We start from the raw sequence: 21,880 nt of genomic DNA, 5'->3' as shown, positions 1-21,880 counted from the left end.
TTCCTTTGGTTACTCCACACACCTCTGAGGCCACCTTCCGAATGTTGGTTGCCATCTTCTTCCACATGTTGTTTATGTCCTCTTCTTCCTTCCAAGAGCCCTCTTTGATAACCCTTTCCCTGAATACCTCTGACGTCTCCCCTTTCAGTTTCCACCACTTTGTTCTTTCAATCTTGCTTGTTTATCCCTACAGGCACGCACCTGAAAACGAAAGTCTGCCACCAAAAGCTTTTGTTGAGAAACAATACACTCCCCTAGTATCACCTTGCAACCCAAGCATGCTCGTTTGTCCTTTCTTCTTGCAATGACAAAGTCAATCTGGCTAGAGTGTTGTCCGCTACTGAAGGTCAATATATGAGATTCTCTCTTTCTAAAGAAAGTGTTGGCTATCATCAGGTCAAAAGCTACTGCGAAGTCCAGAACTTCCTCCCCCTCCTGATTCCTACTACCATACCCAAAACCTCCATGAACTGCCTCGAAACCTGCGCTTGTAGTAACTACATGCCCATTAAGATCTCCTACTATAAAAAGCTTCTCACTACTAGGTACAGCTCTAATCAGGCCATCTAAGTTTTCCCAGAACTGTCTCTTAGCACTCTCGTCGATGCCTACTTGGAGGGCATACGCACTAATTACGTTAAGACCATATCACTAACGACAAACTTGATTAAGATAATCCTATCTCCTTGCGTTCTCACTCCCACCACACCATTCTTGAGGCTCTTATCAATCAAAACTCCTACTCCATTTATATTCGCGACTGTCCCTGTGTACCAAAGCTTGAAACCTGTATTGTCCACCTCCTTCGCCTTCTGACCCTTCCATTTAGTCTCTTGAACGCATAATATATTTACACGTCTCCTAGTCGCGGTATCAACTAATTCTCTTAACTTACCTGTAAGTGACCCTACATTTCAACTACCTAAACGGATCCTAGTTGGTTCGACTAGCTTCCTTACGCTTCGCACCCATCGACTCAGATGTGAAGACCCTTGCTTATTTTTCACTACACCCGGGCGCCGATGTAGCGCGCCACTAAGGAAGCGACGACCCGATCCTTGCTCACTTACCATGCCCAGATCGCGACACGGCGCTTCACCAAGGGGGTGCCGACCCAGCCCTTGCCCATTTAACACCATACCCGGGTTACGATATGGCACGTCGCTAAGAGGGTTACGCCCCAACGGTTTTCTTTCGGGCTTCTCATGTCTGTTATTCATCTTATCATAAATGTGTATTTCAAAATTCCTCCAAAATACACTAACCTGACAAAATTCTTCCTATGAATACATAGGTTGGTAATCGATCTAGTGAGTTTTATCCATATGTGAGGAAGGTGAGGCGAGATGGATCTTACATTTACGAGGAGTTCATGCCTACAGGAGGGACAGATGTCAAGGTGGCAAACCTTGCTAACTTATTATTTCATATCTTTCTTTATTTAGAGTAGTCCTCTCCTACTGTCATCCTCAAAAGGAAGTGCTGAGCATGGTATTTGACATTCGTTGTAGGTTTATACAGTTGGGCCTGTATATGCACATGCTGAAGCACGGAAGTCTCCAGTTGTGGATGGGGTTGTCATGAGGAATTCTGATGGAAAAGAGGTACTGTTCCTTACCTTGTTGGGACAGGATTCGTCTCATTCTATACATTAAACCTCTGTTTATAACATGCTGACTGAAACTCAAACCCTTTTTATGTAGAAAAGGGTGTGTGTTTCCCATATGCACAAGTAGCACTGTTGCATTATAATATTTGTCTTGCTTGAAGGTGCGCTATCCTGTTCTATTAACCCCTTCTGAGAAACAAATCGCAAGGAGCATTTGCCAAGCCTTCAGACAAGCGGTAAATTAAACCCCTTTCTACCAAACTACACTAAGTAAACAACATGATTGCTTTTTGTTGCTTTGGTAGATTTAATTTGCAATCAATGATATATCTAAGTTAACAGAGAACAGATTAGGAACAGGATGTTTACTAGAAACTGGTGGGGGACCTGGAAATTTTGTTAAAAATCCTAATAAAATAATGGCAAATTTTGCTCATGGACACCATTCAATCTTGTAATTTGCTGATGTACACCGCCAACTCCGAAATTTGCCCAGAGCCATTATGAAATTGTGTTTCTTTGCCGCTGGACACCGCGGCCATCAAAATATTCATTTCCACATTCTGGGAGAGAGACAAAGGGCAGTGAATAGACCATATTGCCCCTACGGTTGTCCTCCTCCTCTTGAATTTTCCAATTTCTTTCTGCAGGTGTGCGGCTTTGATCTTCTAAGGTGCGACTTGGGAGAGGCAACATCCTATGTATGTGATGTCAATGGCTGGAGTTTCGTGAAAAGTTCATACAAGTAAGCATTCTGTCACAACAAATTTTTTAACTTTTTACACTAGGTAAGAGCCTTTGCTATATCTTATTTAGAGGGTGAGTGCTTCCTAATCCAGGTACTATGATGATGCTGCATGCATTCTGAGGAAAATCTTTCTTGATGAGAAAGCTCCACATATTGCATCAACCATTCCTACTAGTCTTCCATGGAAAATCAGTGAGCCAGTCCAACCATCTGATGCTGTGAGATGTCATGAGAGGGGAACTGTTGGAATATCTAGGCCATCAGAAGAGCTGCGCTGTGTCATAGCTGTTATACGCCAGTAAGTATAATAATTAAGAACTTAATCTCCTCAAATCCTATGACCATCAAAATGCTTTCTGATACTATAAAGGCATGCCTACTTCAAATTGTAAGTGGGGATCGCACACCAAAGCAGAAGGTGAAGCTAAAAGTAACTGAAGAAAAGCTTTTGAATTTGATGTTGAAATACAATGGTGGAAAGGCCCATGCAGAGGTGTGGCAGTCCAGTTCATTTTATCTTTCATTCATTCACAGCGTTTGTTCTTTTGCTTGATCTGATCTTTTTATGGTTATTGTTAAGGCTAAGCTTAAAAGCGCTTTGCAGCTGCAAGATCTATTAGATGCAACAAGAATCCTGGTTCCGCGTGCTAGGTATGTTTCTATAGTGTCAATTTCTCATCTCTTATTGTTTATGAACCTTTAGGCAATCATCTTATCAAGACTATGTATATGCTCTTAGTTGATTCCTACCTTCACTGTTTTCCACCCAAGCCATTATGCCATTTGCTCTCATAAATTATTTGGTCTGTGGCAAGTGTAGCTAGGTAATTTTAGGATCCTGTGTGACATTTCATTTGTGATGTACAACTTGGTTTGCGAATTGGATTATTCTGTTGTGCTGCATTATTCCGTGGAATCAGGTACTTTAGGAGTATATCTTCCATATCTTATATATTATTGTTTTGATTTTATCTATAAACTTTAGATCTGGTCGTGAAAGTGATAGTGACGTTGAAGTTGAGCACGCGGAGAAGCTACGCCAAGTTAGAGCTGTCCTTGAAGAGGTAAAATAGTTGCTTCTTGTTTGAGAATACATAGGAGGGCTGTGTATCTTTGTATAGATACAAAATAGAGTCTGGTTACAGTGCGGCGGCTGAAGCACGCACTCGGGTCCAGGATCCGTTACAGCAAACATGTTGGGACTATACTTGGATGCAATACAACCAATGAAAGAATGGAAGGGGGTAAGGGGCTGAGTCTATGTAGAAGTGCCTAACAGCATCCCAAGCGCTTTCGCCCTGGCTGATACCAGAGTGTGGCCTCAGAGTCGGTGACTGCTGCTGCTCATGATTCTTCGTGGTTGAACACACGTGAGTGTGCTTCCAGATTTGCCAAGTGGTCAGCATGAACAAGGACTCAATTCTCTTCTGCCGTATTCCTCCCTTGATGAGGCACCTGTATTGCAGCTCATAAGAATGTGTATCTACTATCTTTTATATTTATGTTCTCTGCAATTTTTCTTTTTTGCATTTTTACATTCTTAAAATGTATAATAAATTATTAATTCTCTGATACATAAATTTCACCATGGACATCAGGGTGGACATTTTTCTGGTATCTATAGGAAGGTACAGCTAAAACCATCAAACTGGGTCCGCGTTCCTAAAGATAACAGAGAAGGGGAGGAGGAGTATCCAGTTGAAGCCCTAATGGTTCTTAAGTATGGTGGTGTTCTAACTCATGCAGGGAGGAAGCAGGTCGAATTTACTTCACCTTTGAGTTTTTTTTATTATTATTTTTTGAAATAATGGTTCAGCACATGCAATGGATGCTGCAACCTCAGGTGTCATTTTATATAATTTCTGGGACATATCTGGGTGCCAAATTTATCAGTTTCACAAGTTACCAAGTTGGTGTTAATGCTCTGTTTCTTATATCCTGATGAGTTGTTGGTTTATTTTGAGTAACTCTTATAATACTCTGTTTCTCTCCCGGATGCTTTTGATTGATTGCACAGGCGGAAGAATTGGGAAGATACTTCAGAAATAATATGTATCCAAGTATGGCCTTCTAAACTTTGGTCAATATTCTACATTAAAGATTCTAATTGTCTATCTTGCCGTTTGTCTCCAAATGACTATTTTGGCTTGAATGATTGGGTTTAGCTGAAATGCATGTCTGAACAGATTAGCATACATTTTGGCATAGTCTTCACTATATCTTCCAATTTAGGTACTTTTCTATTTTACTGACCCCCTTGGCTCTCAATTTGAGGTCAGACTTAACTGAACAAAAGTAAATCTTGCCTGAAAATTTTGTAAAGTCTTTTGATTTAGGTCTGGTAAATTCAGTTCAGCTGCATTACTACAATTGCAGCTGATTCTTGATTTTGGGTTATCAGCCACCAAAACATTTGCCCAAAAATCTAGCTCCTCATCTCTTCGAATTGGTAAGAATGAGGAACAAAACGGTGCAGCAAGAACTAGACCAACTGTCGGTGTTTCGAGTTGCCACCGGCTAGTAAACTTCTAATATTGCGCGTCTGGCCCGGGTGGTGTGCTAAGAGGACACGAGGTTTATACTGGTTCGGACAGAATGTCCGTACGTCCAGTTCGTTACTGCTGCTCGTGTTACTAGCACTGAAAGTTCGTAGTAGGGGTTACAAACGGTCGAGAGAGAGACAGGTCCCAAGTCTCTGGTGAGAGGAGCGAACGGGCGCCGAGGGCTCGGTCGCTTCTCTGCTGTGTGCTTGTGTGTTCTAATCGGTTCGGGGTTCGAGTCCGAATCGGTGTGATGTGTTCCGATGCGATCGATTCGAGTCCGGTCTTTTTCATGGGACGTCCTGCTTTCCCTTTTATAGGCCAAAGGAAAGCACAAGTTACAGTTGAGGGAAAATAGGAGAATGAGAAGGAGAGGAAGTCCTTCAGGATCGCCAGGTCCTTTTCCTTCACGCGAGTCCCGCCGACCCTGTAGACGTCAACAGAGACAGCTCCACGTCGCGGCCATGTCCGTTACTGGCGCCATGCGCAGGCGTCATCTCCCGGTCTTGGCGCTCCACTTCGTCCTGACGGACGTCGTGGTGAGCTGACGCGCCTGTCAGTGCCCGTACGAGGGTTAGGCAGAATAGCACCGGTACGCCCGACGCTGTTCCTGATGTGAATCCCCAGGTATGGCCCGTCACGGCCACGGGTTATATCCGTACAAGGGTTAGGCAGAACAGCACCGGTACGTCCGACGCTGTTCCTGATGTGAATCCCCAGGTATGGCCCGTCACGGCCATGGGTTATATCGGGGCGTGCCGGTCACCTCCCTGGTGTCAGAGATTTGACCCGGGCCCATTCGCTTGGACCTGGAGTGGTTGACGGTGGTATGGGTCTCCGTCGGGCGAGACGGATCCCCTGGCCTCGGGGTCGGGCGAGGCGGAGTCCCCCCCAGAGGCCGGGCGAGGCGGAGCTGAAACCCAAGGGTTGGGCGAGGCGGAGCCCGCGGCCTCGGGGTCGGGCGAGGCGGAACCAGCCCTCAGAGGTTGGGCGAGGCGGAGCCCGCAGCCTCGGTGTTGGGCGTGGCGGAGCCCGCCCCCAGAGGTCGGGCGAAGTGGAGCGTAGACCCAAAGGTCGGGCGAGGCGGAGTCCTCCCCTAGAGGCCGGGCGAGGCGGAGCGCAGACCCAAAGGTCGGGCGAGGCGGAGTCCTCCCCCAGAGGCAGGGCGAGGTGGAGCGCAGACCCAAGGGTCGGGCGAGGCGGAGCCCGCGGCCTCGAGGTCGGGTGAGGGCGCGAGGCGGAGTCCTCCCCCAGAGGCCGGGCGAGGCGGAGCGCAGGGTCGGGCGAGGCGGAGCCCGCGGCCTCGGGGTCGGGCGAGGCGGAGTCCTCCCCCAGAGGCCGGGCGAGGCGGAACCAGCCCTCAGAGGTCGGGCGAGACGGAGCCCGCAGCCTCAAAGGTCGGGCGAGGCGAAGCTTGCGCACCTAGGGGTCTAGCTCCTCCTCTTCGGGTACCCTAGTATTGGTCCCCGACACCAAGATACTTGGATTCGTTCGCTGCGGAATAAAATCACAACAGCCACACAGTTACAAGAATTTGTCTCCCTCTGGATCCGCATTCAGGACGTACGTACAGCTGCAGCCCGATCTGGATGACCAGATTAAATGAAAAGGACTAATGATGGGCAATACACCACTAAATCGGCCTACCGTGCACAGTTCTACGGCACTTACCGCAGGTTCAAAACAGACATCATTTGGCGCGCGTGCGGTGAACAAGTGCAAGCTATTCGCCTGTATCCTCATTCAAAACAAAATTCTAACAGCTGACAACCTTGCAGTCAGAGGATGGCCTCACCAGGATAGCTGCGTCCTATGCAACAGCCCGCTCGAAACAGGACATCACCTTTGTATTACCTGCCCCTTCGCACAGGAAATCTGGAACAGGGTGGCATCTTGGGAAAACTTTGGAAACCTACAACCAGCCCTTCAGGCCAACGCCGACACCTTAGTTGACTGGTGTGAGGCGACCTTGCCCTCAGTCCCCAAAGAGAGGACATGGTAATTCAATGGAATGGCCCTATATATTATGTGGAATCTTTGGAACGAGCGCAATCGGAGAATTTTTTACAACAATTACTCCACAGCTCTTCAGGTAGCTGGGTGAGCCAAAGAGGATCTAGAGCAATATAAAATGGACTTTGGAACTTCACATCCTTAACGATATTGTCTAGTGTTTTTGCCTGATTTGTGTTCTTCCTGTTCTGGAACTTTTGTGCCACTTAGGCTGGGTGGTCCTTTTGGCCTTAGTGTCATCTTGTACATAAAACTTCTTTCCGCTTAATTGATTGGCAGAGCTCCTGCCCTTGCTTAAAAAAAAAAAAAAAAAAAAAAAAACTTCGGTACCCTATTATATCCCTTTCCTTTTTCTCTTTTGTTGATTTGGAATTTTGGATACCATTCTGCTCAGCCTTAATTGAAATTCATTTCCAGTCTTTTGCTATTTATCTATTGCAGGTCCATCTCGATTTCTCTTGAATGCCTAGCAACATTGTCTTTCTCTAGTTAAGTTTGTGAAATTTTTTATAGGTGAAGGGCCAGGATTGCTTCGCCTCCACAGTACATATAGGCATGATCTGAAGATATACAGCTCAGATGAAGGTCGCGTTCAGGTATGTAAATAGTCTCCATTTCTGTTTGTGTAAAAAAAAATTAGACCAACCTAGGAGGATTTAGGTGGCTTTACATTAATATTAATATTGATAAGAAAATACCCAAATTCTCCTCGATGAGGACTAGAACCTAGGTGGTCTAGGCATTCATCCACACCTCCCAAACTGAGCTGGGCTCGACTTCTGTTTCTGTATGATACATCATGTTCCATATCAATCAACATTTTTTTGAAGAATATATCAATCAACGTATTGACAGAGATTTCTAGGAGTCTTAACTGTCATGGAGTAGCTAATTCTGCTTCTGAGTTAAGAATTCAAACTAGTTACCTTCACCGTAGACAATCGACAAATTTATTTATGTCCACATATGTATTATGCCCCAAACTTTATGCTACTATGACAGGATTTGAAAAACGATCCCCAATCGTATGGTCATCATTACCTAGTGGCAAGTTGTACAGTTAGGTGTATGTTTTAATGCATTTATACCTATGTGACATGCCATATTATAATTATTTATTGCATTGGATTTGTGAAGAAGTGATTAGGTTCAAGTAGTTCATTGGTAACTGTACTTTGTAATAAATAGTACTGTATAATTCCGTGGTTGTATCACCTTGAATGTTTTTCCCTAGATCACCTGACGTTGTGACTGTCAAACTAGTATATTAGTGTTACCTTGTTATAAACTGCCAAATGCTTCGTAAAAAGTTTGGTCGTTTCACTGAACCTAATTATAACGAGCATGGCATCCAAAAAAAAAGAACTATGAATCTTGTGTCTGATTGGACATTAGCCATCGCAGAAAGAACTGGTTTCCCGGTCTTTACTGTCTTCCATTATTCTTTTTGTACTCTCAGAGTCTCAGTTCTTTATTGATTGACTACATAATGGTAGTTGTTATACCTTAGATGTCTGCTGCGGCTTTTGCTAAAGGTCTTCTTGATTTGGAGGGGGAGTTGACACCAATCCTGGTCCGTTCCTCTTCTGTAAATCTATATCAGTCAGAGCAAAGCAGGACCATAATTCTCCTGCTTTTACTATCTCCAGGTTTCACTTGTTAGTAAGGACTCGTCTATGCTAGATGGATTTCAGGATGGTACTATTGACATAAATGAAGCAAAGGTATTCTTCATACGCCATTGCAAATACTTAAGAAATTGTTGCTTTCAGTTTTCAAACTTTAGATTAGTTTTCCAAGGGAGTCAAAGTTGCCACTCAAATGTTGTCAACTGTGAATTTGGGGTAAAACATTTATAAGTATGATGCACTCAGTTAATATTTGAAATCAAAAGAAGTGTGGTCCAACAGGAATTGAAGAGTTGAAGACAAGAAAAATGGAGCCATGTATTATGTATCTGTATTCAAGTTTTTTTTTTTTAGAAAACGCAGGAGAGTTGCGCTTCATTGCATTAGAGAGAGAAAAAGGTCCCCATACAACTCCCTTCTCTCATACGGGGACCAAATATGATAGATAGATAAACAGAACAAAAACTAGCCTATGAAACAGAAAAATACATGACCAAAACTTGACCTAGCTGTTTAAATTACACCAGTTAGGCCTAGGTCTTGTAGCTTCTTAGCGCCGGCCAGATACCAAAGGCTGTGTTCGTCTTTGAGGTCTCTCATAATGGAATCGACCGAGGGAGCCATCCCCTCAAACACACAGGCATTTCTATGCTTCCATATCATCCAAGCACCCAAAATTATTAGGGAATTTACCCCCTTCTTGTATTCTTTTTTCACTTTCTTCAAAACCTTGCGCCACCATTCGGCGAAGCTGCGCTCCCGCTGCCTTGGAATGCAATCACCCAGGTTCAGGGGTGCTAAAAGCTTGAACCAAACCTGTCTTGCCACCACACAAGATACTAGCAAGTGTTGTACTGTCTCATCCTCCTGATCACATAGGGGGCATTGCTCAGGATGAGGCAGCCCTCTCTTTTCAAGTCTATCTGCCGTCCAGCACCTATTATGAATTGCCAACCAAAGAAAAACCTTACACTTATTTGGAGCCCAAGTTTTCCAGAGTCTTCTCCAAGGCTCAAAGGTTACTGATCCCTGGAAATAAGCCCAATAAGCAGATTTAGAGGAGTAGCAGCCCCCAGGTTCCAATTTCCAAATGTGTCGATCTTCAAAATCATTTAACTGAAGACCCTGGACACAGTCCCATAGTTGCAGAAACTCCCTGATTCCAATCCAAGACAGACTCCTACGTATTACAGAAACCCATTTATTATTGTCCAAAGCCCCAGCCACTGTTTGTCTTTTACGGACCCTTGGAGATCTGTATTCAAGTTTGAAAAATAATCTAGAATGTGTATGGTTTTGTACATGTTCAATTCATATGCAATCATCTTTTTGAGATATGGATCATGTACAATTTTTTTCTCCTATGTCTCTAAAGATACCTGACTTTTGTAGGCTCAATTGCATGATATCATCATATCTTCTGAAGTTGCAAATTGTAATGAACCTATGGAATTCCCATGGATGGTTGATGGAGCTAGAGTGCCTAAAAATGCTGCTCAGCTTCTCACAGATTTGGTATGGACATTTTTTTCTCATTGAGTTCTTCATAGATTTTCCTAATTCCTCTTGAACTATTATTCTATACTTTAGCATTATGAGTTCCTTACTATATTAAGAACTATTGCAACCCTGCAACCTCTGTGGGTTGCTTTTGCAGTAACTTTCAGTGTCAAAACAACTGTAATGATAATAGGTTTGTACTGTCTTATCAGGCTGAGTTGACAAAAGAAATAACCGCGCAAGTAAAGATGCTTTCTGATGATGAAGATGAGAAAGCTGCCATAGGTGGTGATTCACCAAATCCTCCTTATGATATAGCAACGGCACTGGGGAATGCAGAAATTGATACGGATCGTATTTCTGCTGGATTGCCTTGTGGTAGTGAAAGCTTTCTTTTGATGTTTGCCCGTTGGAAGAAACTAGAGAGGGGTCTCTACAATGAAAGGAAAAAGTATGTCTTCTATCCTTTTGGCATCCTTGTTGAACACTTGATGTTCTCTGAAGGAAGTCCACCTGGTGTAACCACTGTAAAAATTTTCGCTATGATGCAGGCGCTTTGACACTACACAAATTCCTGACATATATGACTCTTGCAAGTAGGTAATCTTACCATCAGATAATGTATATGGGTTTCTCTTTGTAAAAGAGTCGCCTTTTTTCGAGCAACGCATGGGAGCTGCGCGTCATTTCATTAAAATAGAAGAAAGAACAAGGGAGAGGGCATGGAACCAGAAACACCCCAAAACTCCCAATTCACACACCCACACCTAAAAACGAATACAGACCTGCCACGAAAAGAGTCTTTCATACCACACTATGTAGATCTTTGTAGTTATATATTCAGATCCCCGTCCATTTAATGTGTTTTGATAATGAACTTTTGAGATATTATTTCTGTGCCGTTTCCAAAAATACCTGTGATATAAATTTCGGTTGTCATTGAAGCAAATATTGCAAGGAACCACTGTTTTGTTTCCTGATAAAGATCACGTTGAAGTATAAAGGAAAATCATAACTTCTTATATTTGGCATTTGTCAACTTAGTTAATCATTTGTATCATCATCTGAATTCATGTCAACTGAAGTCTTTCAATTTTGCAGTTCTCGTTTATTTATATCATACTCATCTTTATAATGATGTGCTATCTTCCTAATGATAGTTCTTGTATGATAGGTATGACCTTCTTCATAACTCGCATCTCAACCTTACTGGTCTGAGTGATCTCTTCAAAGTTTCTCAGGTGAATCAGGTTTTTATGCTTTTTAAATGTACCACAGATTAAAAAAAGTTAAATCTTGACCGATTTATATCTGTTCAATAAATCGTTGATGTTCTGACGAGGATATATGTTCTTCCATATTATAGGCATACAACTAACAGATTGGGTGCGGTAAATTTTCATGTTATGTAGTACATTTAGCACTACATGAACTCAGTAGATTTCCACTACTAGAAACATGTACCTAACTTATCATGGCTATTCAGTGTAACATGCATAAATTGAATCCTGGACTGTGAATTGAAGCTTGCTCATTCTAATGATCTTAGTCCATTTGTGCCCAATGTATCTAACTGTTTTGTTGTTACTCTTTCGTTCAGTTGCTAGCTGATGGTGTCATTCCAAATGAATATGGAATAAATCCAAAGCAGAAACTCAAAATTGGCTCAAAGGTACTCGCATGTACTACAATTCAGCAGCTAGGGACACTGCTCTTGCATTATGCATGTTCTTTATTCATATTTTGCAGTATTTGTAGCAAGAAAGACAATGGTTTCTGTTTTCTGGACATAATCATATCGCTGTTTCTTCTGTCATTATCTATAGATAGCACGCCGTTTATTGGGGAAGATTCTAATTGACCTGCATAACACAAGACGAGAGGTTACTGCTGCTGCTGCTGAATCTAACACACATAACGATACAACGACAGTGTCATCTGCAAAACTTAAGGAGAGGAGTTACTATGAGGAGGTTAGGAATGAATGTGTTGAAAGATCTAGCTCTAACAAGAAGGCCATTGATCTAGATGACTCCCACGAGGAAACAAAATACTGCTTGGATCCAAAGTAAGTTACTAAGAGATTCAATTTTTTTAGTTGGAAAACATATCAAGTAATTTTGTTGCAGATATGCCAATGTGGTTGATCCTGAGCGACGTGTTCGAACAAGGCTCTATTTTACATCGGTATGATAACTGACTTGCAAACTCTGAACCATATCGTATAATGATTCTTAAAAGGAAATTGTATTCTTTTTCTCATTGCTAGAACTTCTAGCTAAATCGATTTACTTAGGTATGTCTACAGAAGCTCATGTTCATGGGTTTCTTGATGGTTGAAGAGAAAAAACATGTATACTGTCCTGACCCTTTCAGTTTGAACATTTTGAAGCGCCCTGCCCCTATAGATAGAGGAGATGCACCTATGGAGTGTGGCTGGTGTTAGGTTTCATGCACCAACCAAGTGAACCCAAAAGCTTAAGCGATTGGGAAGAGGTGGGCAATCCACTAATACTTCACAACACTCCCACTCACGTGCAACCAGAACAAGGGAGCGGAGGACTTAAAAGATGCTTCTACCAGGACTCAAACCCGAGGCCTCTGACTTTGATACCATGTTAGGTTTCATGCACCAACCAAGTGAACCCAAAAGCTTAAGCGATTGGGAAGAGGTGGGCAATCCACTAATACTTCACAACAGATGGAACTAGAGGAGTCTATCATCTCCTCGCCCTGCCCCCTTTGCAGGTTTAAGTTTCTGTTAGGAAATTTTTCCTGGGTCAGGTCCTATCCCTCTTGGTTTTAGGTGTTTTTTTCTTTCTGTTTTTTTCCTGTTAGGTTCTCCCTTAAAAAAGCTGGCTGTACCTTGGGTTTCTTAAACCCTTTTCTTCTTAATATATTGATACGCAGCTCTCCTCGTTTTCGGTTTTTTTTTTTGAAGCAATTCCACTTGAAAGACGCTTGGTGGTGGAATGAAGATGTGCAAAAGGCTATTAAGGAAAAGAAGGAATTCTATAAGCGCTTGTACCAGGACTGGTGTGCAGACAACATAGAGAAGTACAAGGTGGCAAAAAAGACTGCAAAACGAGCGGTGGGAGAGGCGAAGGGGCGGTCTTACGAGGGTCTTTACCAACGTCTGAATACAAAGGAAGGAGAGAAGGAATATATAGGATGGCTAGGGCTCGTGATAGAAAGACGAGGGACTTCAACCAAGTCAAGTGCATTAAGGATGAGAGGGAGTAGTTCTTGGTGAAGGAGGATGAGATCAGACATAGATGGCAAGAGTATTTTGATAAGCTGTTCAATGGGGAGAATGAGAAGTCCACCATTTGGTTGGACGACTCGTTTGATGACACCAATAGGCGCTTTGTGCGTAGGATCCAAGAGTAGGAGGTTAGAAAAGCTTTGAAAAGGATGAAAGTGGGTAAAGCGATGGGCCCTGATGGTATTCCGATCAAGGTGTGGAGATGTCTCGGGGATTTAGCTATAGTATGGCTAACGAAGATGTTCAACAATATCTATCGATCGAACAAGATGCCTGAGGAGTGGAGAAGAAGCATATTGGTACAAATCTACAAGAACAAGGGAGACATCCAAAGTTGCACTAATTATAGGGGAATTAAGTTGATGAGCCACACGATGAAGCTGTGGGAGAGAGTTATCGAGCATCGACTGCGAGGAACGACGCGGGTATCTACGAACCAATTCGGTTTCATGCCTGGAAGGTCAACCATAGAAGCAATTGTCTTAATAAGACAAGTTATGGAGCGGCTCAGGGAGCAGAAGAAGGACCTACACATGGTTTTCATTGACTTGGAGAAGGCTTATGACAAGATACCAAGGAATGTTATGTGGTGAGCATTGGACAAACATAAAGTCCCAACAAAGTATGTTACCCTCATCAAGGACATGTACAACAATGCCATGACTAGTGTCCGAACAAATGATAGTAACACAGATTACTTCTCGATTAAAATAGGACCTCATCAAGGATTAGCCTTGCCCGTATCTCTTTGCCTTGGTAATGGATGAAGTGACAAGGGACATTCAAGAGGATATCTCTTGGTGTATGTTTTTTTGCAGACGATGTAGTGCTCGTTGATGAAAGCCAGGCAAGAGTAAATAGGAAACTGAAGCTGTGGCGGCAGACCCCTGAGTCCAAAGGTTTTAGAGTAAGTCGAACTAAAACAGAATATGTGAGATGCGACTTTGGCAACGCTACACATGAGGAGGGAGAGGTGAGTTTGGAAGGTCATGTGGTGCCTAAGAAAGATACCTTCCGCTATCTAGAATCGATGCTACAGAAGGATGGAGATATTGATGCGGACGTTTGCCATAGGATCAAAGCAGGGTGGATGAAGTGGCGCCAAGCATCTGGCATTCTATGTTACAAGCGGTACCAAAAAAGCTTAAAGGCAAGTTTTATTGAACGGCGATTAGACCCGCTATATTGTATGGAGCAGAATGTTGGCCTACGAAAAGACGACATGTCCAACAACCGAGTGTCGCGGAAATGCGTATGTTGCGCTAGATTTGTGGTCACACAAGGATGACCGAGTTCGGAACGATGATATACGTGATCGTCTAGAGGTAGCACCAATTGAAGAAAAGCTTGTCCAACATCGGTTGAGGTGGTTTGGCCATGTCCAAAGGAGAAAGGAGACCTTCAGAGGCACCAGTGCATTGTGGAGGCCTAAGTCGAGATATCAATGTGAGGAGAGGTAGAGGAAGACCAAAGCTGACATGCGCGCGGGGGGGGCAATAAAAAGAGATTTGAAGGGTTGGGATATACCTAGAGATCTTTGTTTGGATAGAAGTGCTTGGAAAGCAGCTATTGACGTGCCTGAACCGTGACTAAGGGCTCATGTTGGGTTTCAACTCTAGCCTACCCCAACTTGCTTGGGACTAAAATGCTTTGTTGTTGTTGTTGTTCTTAATATTTTAGTGCTAATATGTAATTCCTATTCCTTTTCCTTTTCGTAGGCTTGTTTTTTGTAATATGTACCTTTTACTTTCAATAAAAGTGCTGTAGGGGTGCAAGCCCCTCTAGTTTTCCTCAAAAAAATATTTTAGTGCTAATCAAATATTACACATGTATTTCTTGTGAACAATTTTCATGACTCGTTCATATTGTAGTGCTACTTAAATATACAATTTCCCCGACGAATTGCTGAAAAAAAAGTGTCTTTCTAAAACATTATATGGTAGAGATACTTTATTTGGTGGCATTTGTTAGCAGTGATGGATAAGTCTCTGTGTAGGTCTTTGTGGGGCTGCAGCAGCATGGTGGTCTTGCTCCCCATCAAGGACAGCATCCTTGACTGGAGAACAGCATCTTAGCATGTAGGACTAGTATCTAGGACAGCATCTAGGACAACATCTTAGACTAGCATCTTGGCATATGCTTGGCTGGCTAGCAGCCTATAAAAATGTATCCCCAACCCCTCCGGTTGGCATGGCATTTGTGTGAGAAATAAACCAAAAAATTGCCCCAACTCCTAGTGTCATTCTCTCGATGAGAGTAAAAATTCTGCTACTACCAAGAGTAAGAATTCAGCGACTAACAACTAGTATCAGAGCCGTACTATCCTGTAGCCTTAGCATCTCCTGCTCATCTCCTTTCCCAGTCGCGCAACAGCCCCAGCTGGGAGCAGCAGCAGCTCCAGCCGCTCCTGCTCACCCCTCTCCCTCTGAAGCAGCCCTCTTCCCACGTAGCAGCCCCCCGGTAGCGCGTCATGTCCGCAGGGCAGTCTCAACGCTCGGTCGCCTCGAGCACGCGGCGTCGACAGGAGGCCGAACTTGCCGCTGCAGAGGAACGCGAGCGAGCGGCGGCAGAGACCGCGGCGGCGGCGGCAAGGGCGTCGAGGCTGGCAGCGGCGGAGCTAGCAGCAGCCAGAGCGGAGGCGGAAGCAGCGGCAGCGGCGGATGCAGCGCGTGCGGCCGCAGCAGAGGTCGAGGCTCTGCACGGCAACATCAGCAGCTCCGTTTCTGCTGACGACAGCGCCGACGCGGACCTTGAGCTGCTGGGGAGGGAGGCAGCACGAGCGCGGGCGGCGCAGTGGGTAGCCGCGCACGCCCACGAGCGCGGCGGCAGCCCAAACAGGCGCGGACGCGCCGGCGGCGCTCCTGGAGGAGGCGTGCACAGCGATGGCGCTCCTGGAGGAGGCACGCACGGCGATGGCGCTCCTGGAGGAGGCGCGCACAGCGGTGGCGCTCCTGGAGGAGGCGTGCACGGCAACGGTGGCGGACGGGTCGATGGAGAGCGCGGCCGTCACAGGCAGCGTGGCTCTCTCTCCCCGGATCGGTACCGTGGTTACCACGGGCTCCAGGCTGTTGTCAGGGACGTCGGCCCCGGCAGTGGGTGGCCTACCCTCACTAAGACCAACTACGTTGAGTGGGCTGCGGTGATGAGGGTAAAGCTCCAGGTGCGGCACATGTGGGAGGCAGTCCGGTACGGCGATGTCGACTACGACCAGGATCGACGGGCGCTGGATGCCCTCATCGCTGCAGTCCTGCCCGAGATGCAGTTCTCACTTACCAACAAGCGGACTGCCCAGGAGGCTTGGGACGCCATCGCTGCGGCACGCATCGGCAGCGACCGCGCCCGCAAGTCCACACTGCAGGCACTTCGCAAGGAGTGGGAGAACCTGGCCTTCAAGCCAGGTGAGGACGTTGATGACTTTGCTCTCCGTCTCAACACTGTTGCAGAAGATGGTGCAGTTCGGCGATGACACCTACGGCGAGGAGAGAGCTGTCGAAAAGCTCTTCCGCTGCGTCCCCGAGAAGTACAAGCAAATGGCTCGCTCGATCGAGTCCCTGCTGGATCTCTCCACGATGTCGATCGAGGAGGCGATAGGTCGCCTCAAGGTCATCGACAGCGATGAGCCACAGTCTCTCTCGGGGCCCATCACCACTGGCGGGAAGCTCCTTCTCACTAGGGAGCAGTGGGCTGCCTGCCAAGGTGACCGGAAGAAGGGGGAGCCTTCTTCCGCGACAGGCGGCCGCAAGCGTGGCAAGCCGCGCAAGGCGCGCAGAGACGCCCAGGCCGGGGCGCGAGGACGTGCCGAGGGTGACGCCCGCGGAGGCGCCCAGGGCGGCGCCGCCGGCAAGCACAAGCTGGCACGAGACGACACCTGCCGCAACTGCGGCCAGCTTGGCCATTGGGCCAAGGACTGTCGACAGCCACGACGCGGCCAGGCCCACGTCGCACAGGCGGAGGAGGAGCTGGCTCTGTTCATGGCACATGCAAGCATCGAGCTACCTCCAGCGGCACCGGCCGCAGCGGCTCTCCACCTTGACGAGCCAAAAGCACACGCCCTCCTCGGCGACGGCTCCGGCAACGACAAGACTGACGGCTGGTGCCTCGACACCGGTGCCACCCATCACATGACCGGTCGACGGGAGTTCTTCACTGAGCTTGACTCTAGCGTCCGAGGCTCCGTCAAGTTTGGGGATGGCCTCCGGCATAGAGATCAAGGGCGTCGGCTTCGTCATCTTCACCGCCGTGTCCTGGTGAGCACAGGCTGCTCACCGGAGTCTACTACATCCCCGCGTTGAGGAACTCCATCATCAGCTTGGGACAGCTGGATGAGAACGGTTCGCGCGTGGTGGTTGAGGATGGAGTCATGAGGATTTGGGATCGCCGTCGTCGCCTTCTTGCCAAGGTATCCAGAAGCAGCAAATCGACTCTACGTCCTTAACGTGCAGGTGGCACAACCCCTCTGTCTCGCTGCTCGTCGGGACGACGAGGCGTGGCAGTGGCACGAGCGTTTCGGGCACCTTCACTTCGAGGCCCTGAAGCGGCTCAGTGCCACGGAGATGGTGCGAGGCCTGCCGTGCCTCGACCATGTGGAGCAGCTCTGCGACGTCTGCGTGTTGACGAAGCAGAGGCGACTCCCCTTTCTCCAGCGGGCGAGCTTTCGAGCCAAGGAGAGGCTCGAGCTTGTGCACGGGGACTTGTGTGGCCCGGTGACACCGGCCACACCGGGAGGACGACGCTACTTCCTACTGCTCGTCGACGACTTCTCCCGCTACATGTGGGTGATGGTCCTCGGCAGCAAGGGAGAGGCTGCGGACGCCATCAGGCGCGCGCAGGCTGCTGCGGAGGCGGAGTGCGGCCGCAAGCTACGCGTGCTGCGCACCGACAACGGCGGCGAATTCACGGCGGCTGAATTCGCGTCGTACTGCGCTGATGAGGGCATTCAGTGCCACTACTCCGCGCCGTACAGCCCGCAGCAGAACGGCGTCATCGAGCGGCGCAACCAGACGGTTGTGGGGATGGCTCGGGCCCTCTCAAGCAGAGGGGGATGCCGGCTGTCTTCTGGGGAGAGGCGGTGGTGTCGGCCGTCTACATCCTCAACCGCTCGCCTACCAAGGCGCTCGACGGCAGGACGTCGTACGAGGCTTGGCATGGGCGCAAGCCGGCGGTCTCCCACTTGCGGGTCTTCGGTTGCCTCGCGTTCGCCAAGGAGCTTGGCCACATCAGCAAGCTCGACGACAGGAGCACTCCGGGAGTGTTCATCGGCTACGCGGAGGGCTCGAAGGCCTACCGCATCCTCGACCCGAAGACACAGCATGTGCGCACGGCGCGCAACGTTGTGTTCAACGAAGGGCGAGGATGGGCGTGGGACAAGGCGGTGGACGACGGCTCGGCTCCGACGTACGACGACTTCACTATTGAGTATGTCCACTTCGAGGGAGCTGGGGGAGTAGGCAGCTCTTCTTCGACGAGCGCGTCTACCCCAGTCCCCGAGTCTCCACCGACCCCGACGCCTGCTACTCCGACAGCACCACACTCTCCAGCCAGGACCTCGGTTGCGATGAGTTCTTCGCCGGCTCCACCACAGCCGGCACCAGCACCGACAGGCACCTCTCCGGGCATGTCTACTCCAACACCAGCTCGTGTTGAGCACAGCCCGGTTGAGCTCGCTACTCCGCTCTCTCACGACGAGGAGCGCATCGACGCGTACCACGACGGCGAGCCGTCGTGGTACCGTACGATGGAGAACCTTTTCGGCGACCAGCCGGTGCCAGGACTGGTGCCTCACGACCTGGATGCGCAGTTGCACCTTGCGTGTGACGACGGCGAGCCTCGGTCGTTTGCAGAGGCCGAGAGACACGTGGCATGGCGCGCCGCGATGCAATTGGAGATGGATGCGGTTGAGAAGAACCGCACCTGGGAGCTTGCTGACCTTCCTCGTGGTCACCGCGCGATCACCCTTAAGTGGGTGTACAAGCTGAAGAGGGATGAAGCCGGCGCCATCGTCAAGCACAAGGCTTGCTTGGTGGCACGAGGTTTCGTGCAGCAGGAGGGGGTCGACTTCGACGACGCCTTTGCTCCCGTGGCACGGATGGAGTCCGTGCGACTCCTGCTTGCGCTAGCTGCCCAGGAGGGCTGGCGTGTTCATCACATGGACGTCAAGTCGGCGTTCCTTAACGGCGACTTGAAGGAGGAGGTCTACATGCACCAGCCGCCGGGATTTGCGATCCCCGGCAAGGAGGGCAAGGTGCTCCGCCTGTGCAAGGCCCACTATGGCTTGCGGCAGGCACCGAGGGCGTGGAATGCCAAGTTGGATTCCACGCTAAAGGGGATGGGCTTCGAGCAAAGCCCGCACGAGGCGGCCATCTACCGACGGGGCAGTGGAGGAAATGCTCTGCTGGTGGGTGTCTACGTCGACGACTTAGTGATCACCGGCACCAAGGATGCAGAGGTGGCGGCATTCAAGGAAGAGATGAAGGCCACCTTCTAGATGAGTGACCTGGGGCCTCTCTCCTTCTACCTGGGAATCGAGGTGCACCAGGATGACTCCGGAATCACGCTTCGACAGACCACCTACGCCAAGCGCGTCGTTGAGCTAGCTGGGCTCACCGACTGCAACCCAGCTCTCACTCCGATGGAGGAGAGGCTGAAGCTGAGCCGCGACAGCACGACGGAGGAGGTGGACGCTACGCAGTACCGGCATCTTGTGGGGAGCCTTCGCTACCTCGCCCACACACGGCCGGACTTGGCATTCTCCGTCGGCTACGTTAGTCGGTTCATGCAGCGACCGACGACCGAGCACCAACAGGCTGTGAAGAGGATCATCCGCTACGTTGCGGGGACTCTCGACCACGGCCTCTACTACCCTAGGTGCCCTGGGGCGGCACACTTCGTCAAGTACAGCGACAGCGACCACGCTGGCGACAGCGACACCAGCAAGAGCACGAGCGGGATCCTTTTCCTCCTCGGCAAGTGCCTCGTTAGCTGGCAGTCGGTCAAGCAGCAGGTGGTGGCCCTGTCCAGCTGCGAGGCCGAGTACATAGCGGCCTCCACCGCTTCGACTCAGGCGCTCTGGCTTGCTCGACTGCTTGGTGATCTCCTCGGCAGAGACACTAGAGCGGTGGAGCTCAGGATGGACAGCAAGTCCGCTCTGGCCCTGGCCAAGAACCCCGTTTTCCATGAACGGAGTAAGCACATCCGAGTGAGGTACCACTTCATCCGAGGCTGTTTGGAGGAAGGGAGCATCAAGGCAAGCTACATCAACACCAAGGACCAGCTTGCGGACCTGCTTACCAAGCCTCTTGGGAGAATCAAGTTCCTTGAGCTCTGCTCCAGGATCGGGATGGTTCAACTTTCCCACAAGACGACGCACAAGACTTAGGAGGAGAATGATAAATAAGTCTCTGTGTAGGTCTTTGTGGGGCTGCAGCAGCATGGTAGTCTTGCTGCCCATCAAGGACAGCATCCTTGACTGAAAGACAGCATCTTAGCATCTAGGACTAGCATCTAGGACAGCATCTTGGACAGCATCTTGGCATATGCTTGGCTGGCTAGCAACCTATAAATATGTATCCCCAACCCCTCAGGTTGGCATGGCATTTGTGTGAGAAATAAACCAAAAAATTGCCCAAACTCCTAGTGTCATCCTCTCTCGATGAGAGTAAGAATTCTGCTACTACCAAGAGTAAGAATTCAGCGACTAACAAGCAGGAATCACGCATGCACTCTCTAATGAACATATACTGTTTTATCCCCCTCATAAGTGGAACTCAGGATTTATCACTCTCTAATGAACATATAATGTTTTATTTGCTGAAAAAAAAGTGTCTTGTCTTTGCTGTCATTATTCCTTCATATAATGTTTTATCCCCCTCATAAGTGGAACTCAGGATTTTGTTCTTGGCAGGAATCACACATGCACTCTCTAATGAACATACTTCGCTATTGCAATTTAGACGAATCTCTGAATGGAGAAGAGAGTCTTGTTTGCAGAAGTTCTCTAGATCTGCTATTTAAAACACGTGAACTCGACTACATGAGTTACATTGTGTTGCGTATGTTTGAAAATACAGAGGTATTGGTTTTCCTAGTCATATGCCAGTTTCATATTTGTATTGTTACCCTTTTTTATATTTATATGAGTACTCCTTCCATTTGTTTTTATTGGCTGCATTTTGGCTGTCTAAAACCATGCTTTAACCAACAATTAGTCTAATAATATGTGAATAATATGCCACAAAATTACTACAATTGGCTTTGTATTTAAAAGCACCTTCTAATTATTTTGATTTTATGACTTCTAATAAAATAGTATATAAAGATTTGATAGTCAAAGATCCTTTTTAAACTACACCCACTAAAAACGATTGGCATATCTCTGTGAATGTGACCCTTTCACCCTAAGATACCCTCAGAAACTGATACTGATTAAATCACATAAACAGTCTACTTATACCTACTCTTCAGTTCAGTGACGTCTCTGCATGCCTAACAATCAGTTGCACCAATAACCAACATACTAATGGACAAGAATATAACACCTACTACTTAGCTGCTTGTAATGCTTCTAGAATTTCCATAGTA

At 47.6% G+C, this 21,880-nt stretch overlaps 1 protein-coding gene across 4 annotated transcripts in view; it reads left to right on the top strand.

Moving 5' to 3' along the window:
- LOC136456656 (inositol hexakisphosphate and diphosphoinositol-pentakisphosphate kinase VIP1-like) overlaps positions 1-21,880 on the top strand; it is a 35,291-nt gene that overhangs the window by 11,470 nt on the left and 1,941 nt on the right. For 3 of the 4 annotated variants that reach the window (XM_066456581.1, XM_066456580.1, XM_066456583.1), the window contains 21 exons: positions 1,295-1,399; positions 1,512-1,604; positions 1,771-1,845; positions 2,260-2,354; positions 2,449-2,655; positions 2,751-2,850; positions 2,938-3,008; positions 3,343-3,421; positions 3,956-4,114; positions 4,375-4,417; positions 7,424-7,506; positions 8,421-8,483; positions 8,560-8,634; positions 9,931-10,053; positions 10,251-10,489; positions 10,590-10,634; positions 11,213-11,279; positions 11,639-11,710; positions 11,865-12,106; positions 12,168-12,225; positions 21,204-21,371. In XM_066456581.1, the coding sequence (XP_066312678.1) occupies positions 1,295-1,399; positions 1,512-1,604; positions 1,771-1,845; positions 2,260-2,354; positions 2,449-2,655; positions 2,751-2,850; positions 2,938-3,008; positions 3,343-3,421; positions 3,956-4,114; positions 4,375-4,417; positions 7,424-7,506; positions 8,421-8,483; positions 8,560-8,634; positions 9,931-10,053; positions 10,251-10,489; positions 10,590-10,634; positions 11,213-11,279; positions 11,639-11,710; positions 11,865-12,106; positions 12,168-12,225; positions 21,204-21,371 (2,262 nt within the window). The remainder of the gene's footprint in view (positions 1-1,294; positions 1,400-1,511; positions 1,605-1,770; positions 1,846-2,259; positions 2,355-2,448; positions 2,656-2,750; positions 2,851-2,937; positions 3,009-3,342; positions 3,422-3,955; positions 4,115-4,374; positions 4,418-7,423; positions 7,507-8,420; positions 8,484-8,559; positions 8,635-9,930; positions 10,054-10,250; positions 10,490-10,589; positions 10,635-11,212; positions 11,280-11,638; positions 11,711-11,864; positions 12,107-12,167; positions 12,226-21,203; positions 21,372-21,880) is intronic. The other variant, XM_066456582.1, reaches the window with a different exon arrangement.

This window comes from Miscanthus floridulus, chromosome 6 (assembly GCF_019320115.1).
Source record: "Miscanthus floridulus cultivar M001 chromosome 6, ASM1932011v1, whole genome shotgun sequence".
Lineage (NCBI taxonomy): Eukaryota > Viridiplantae > Streptophyta > Magnoliopsida > Poales > Poaceae > Miscanthus > Miscanthus floridulus.
The sequence above is the reverse complement of the archived record's forward strand: the minus strand, read 5'-3'. Positions and strand labels throughout refer to the sequence as shown.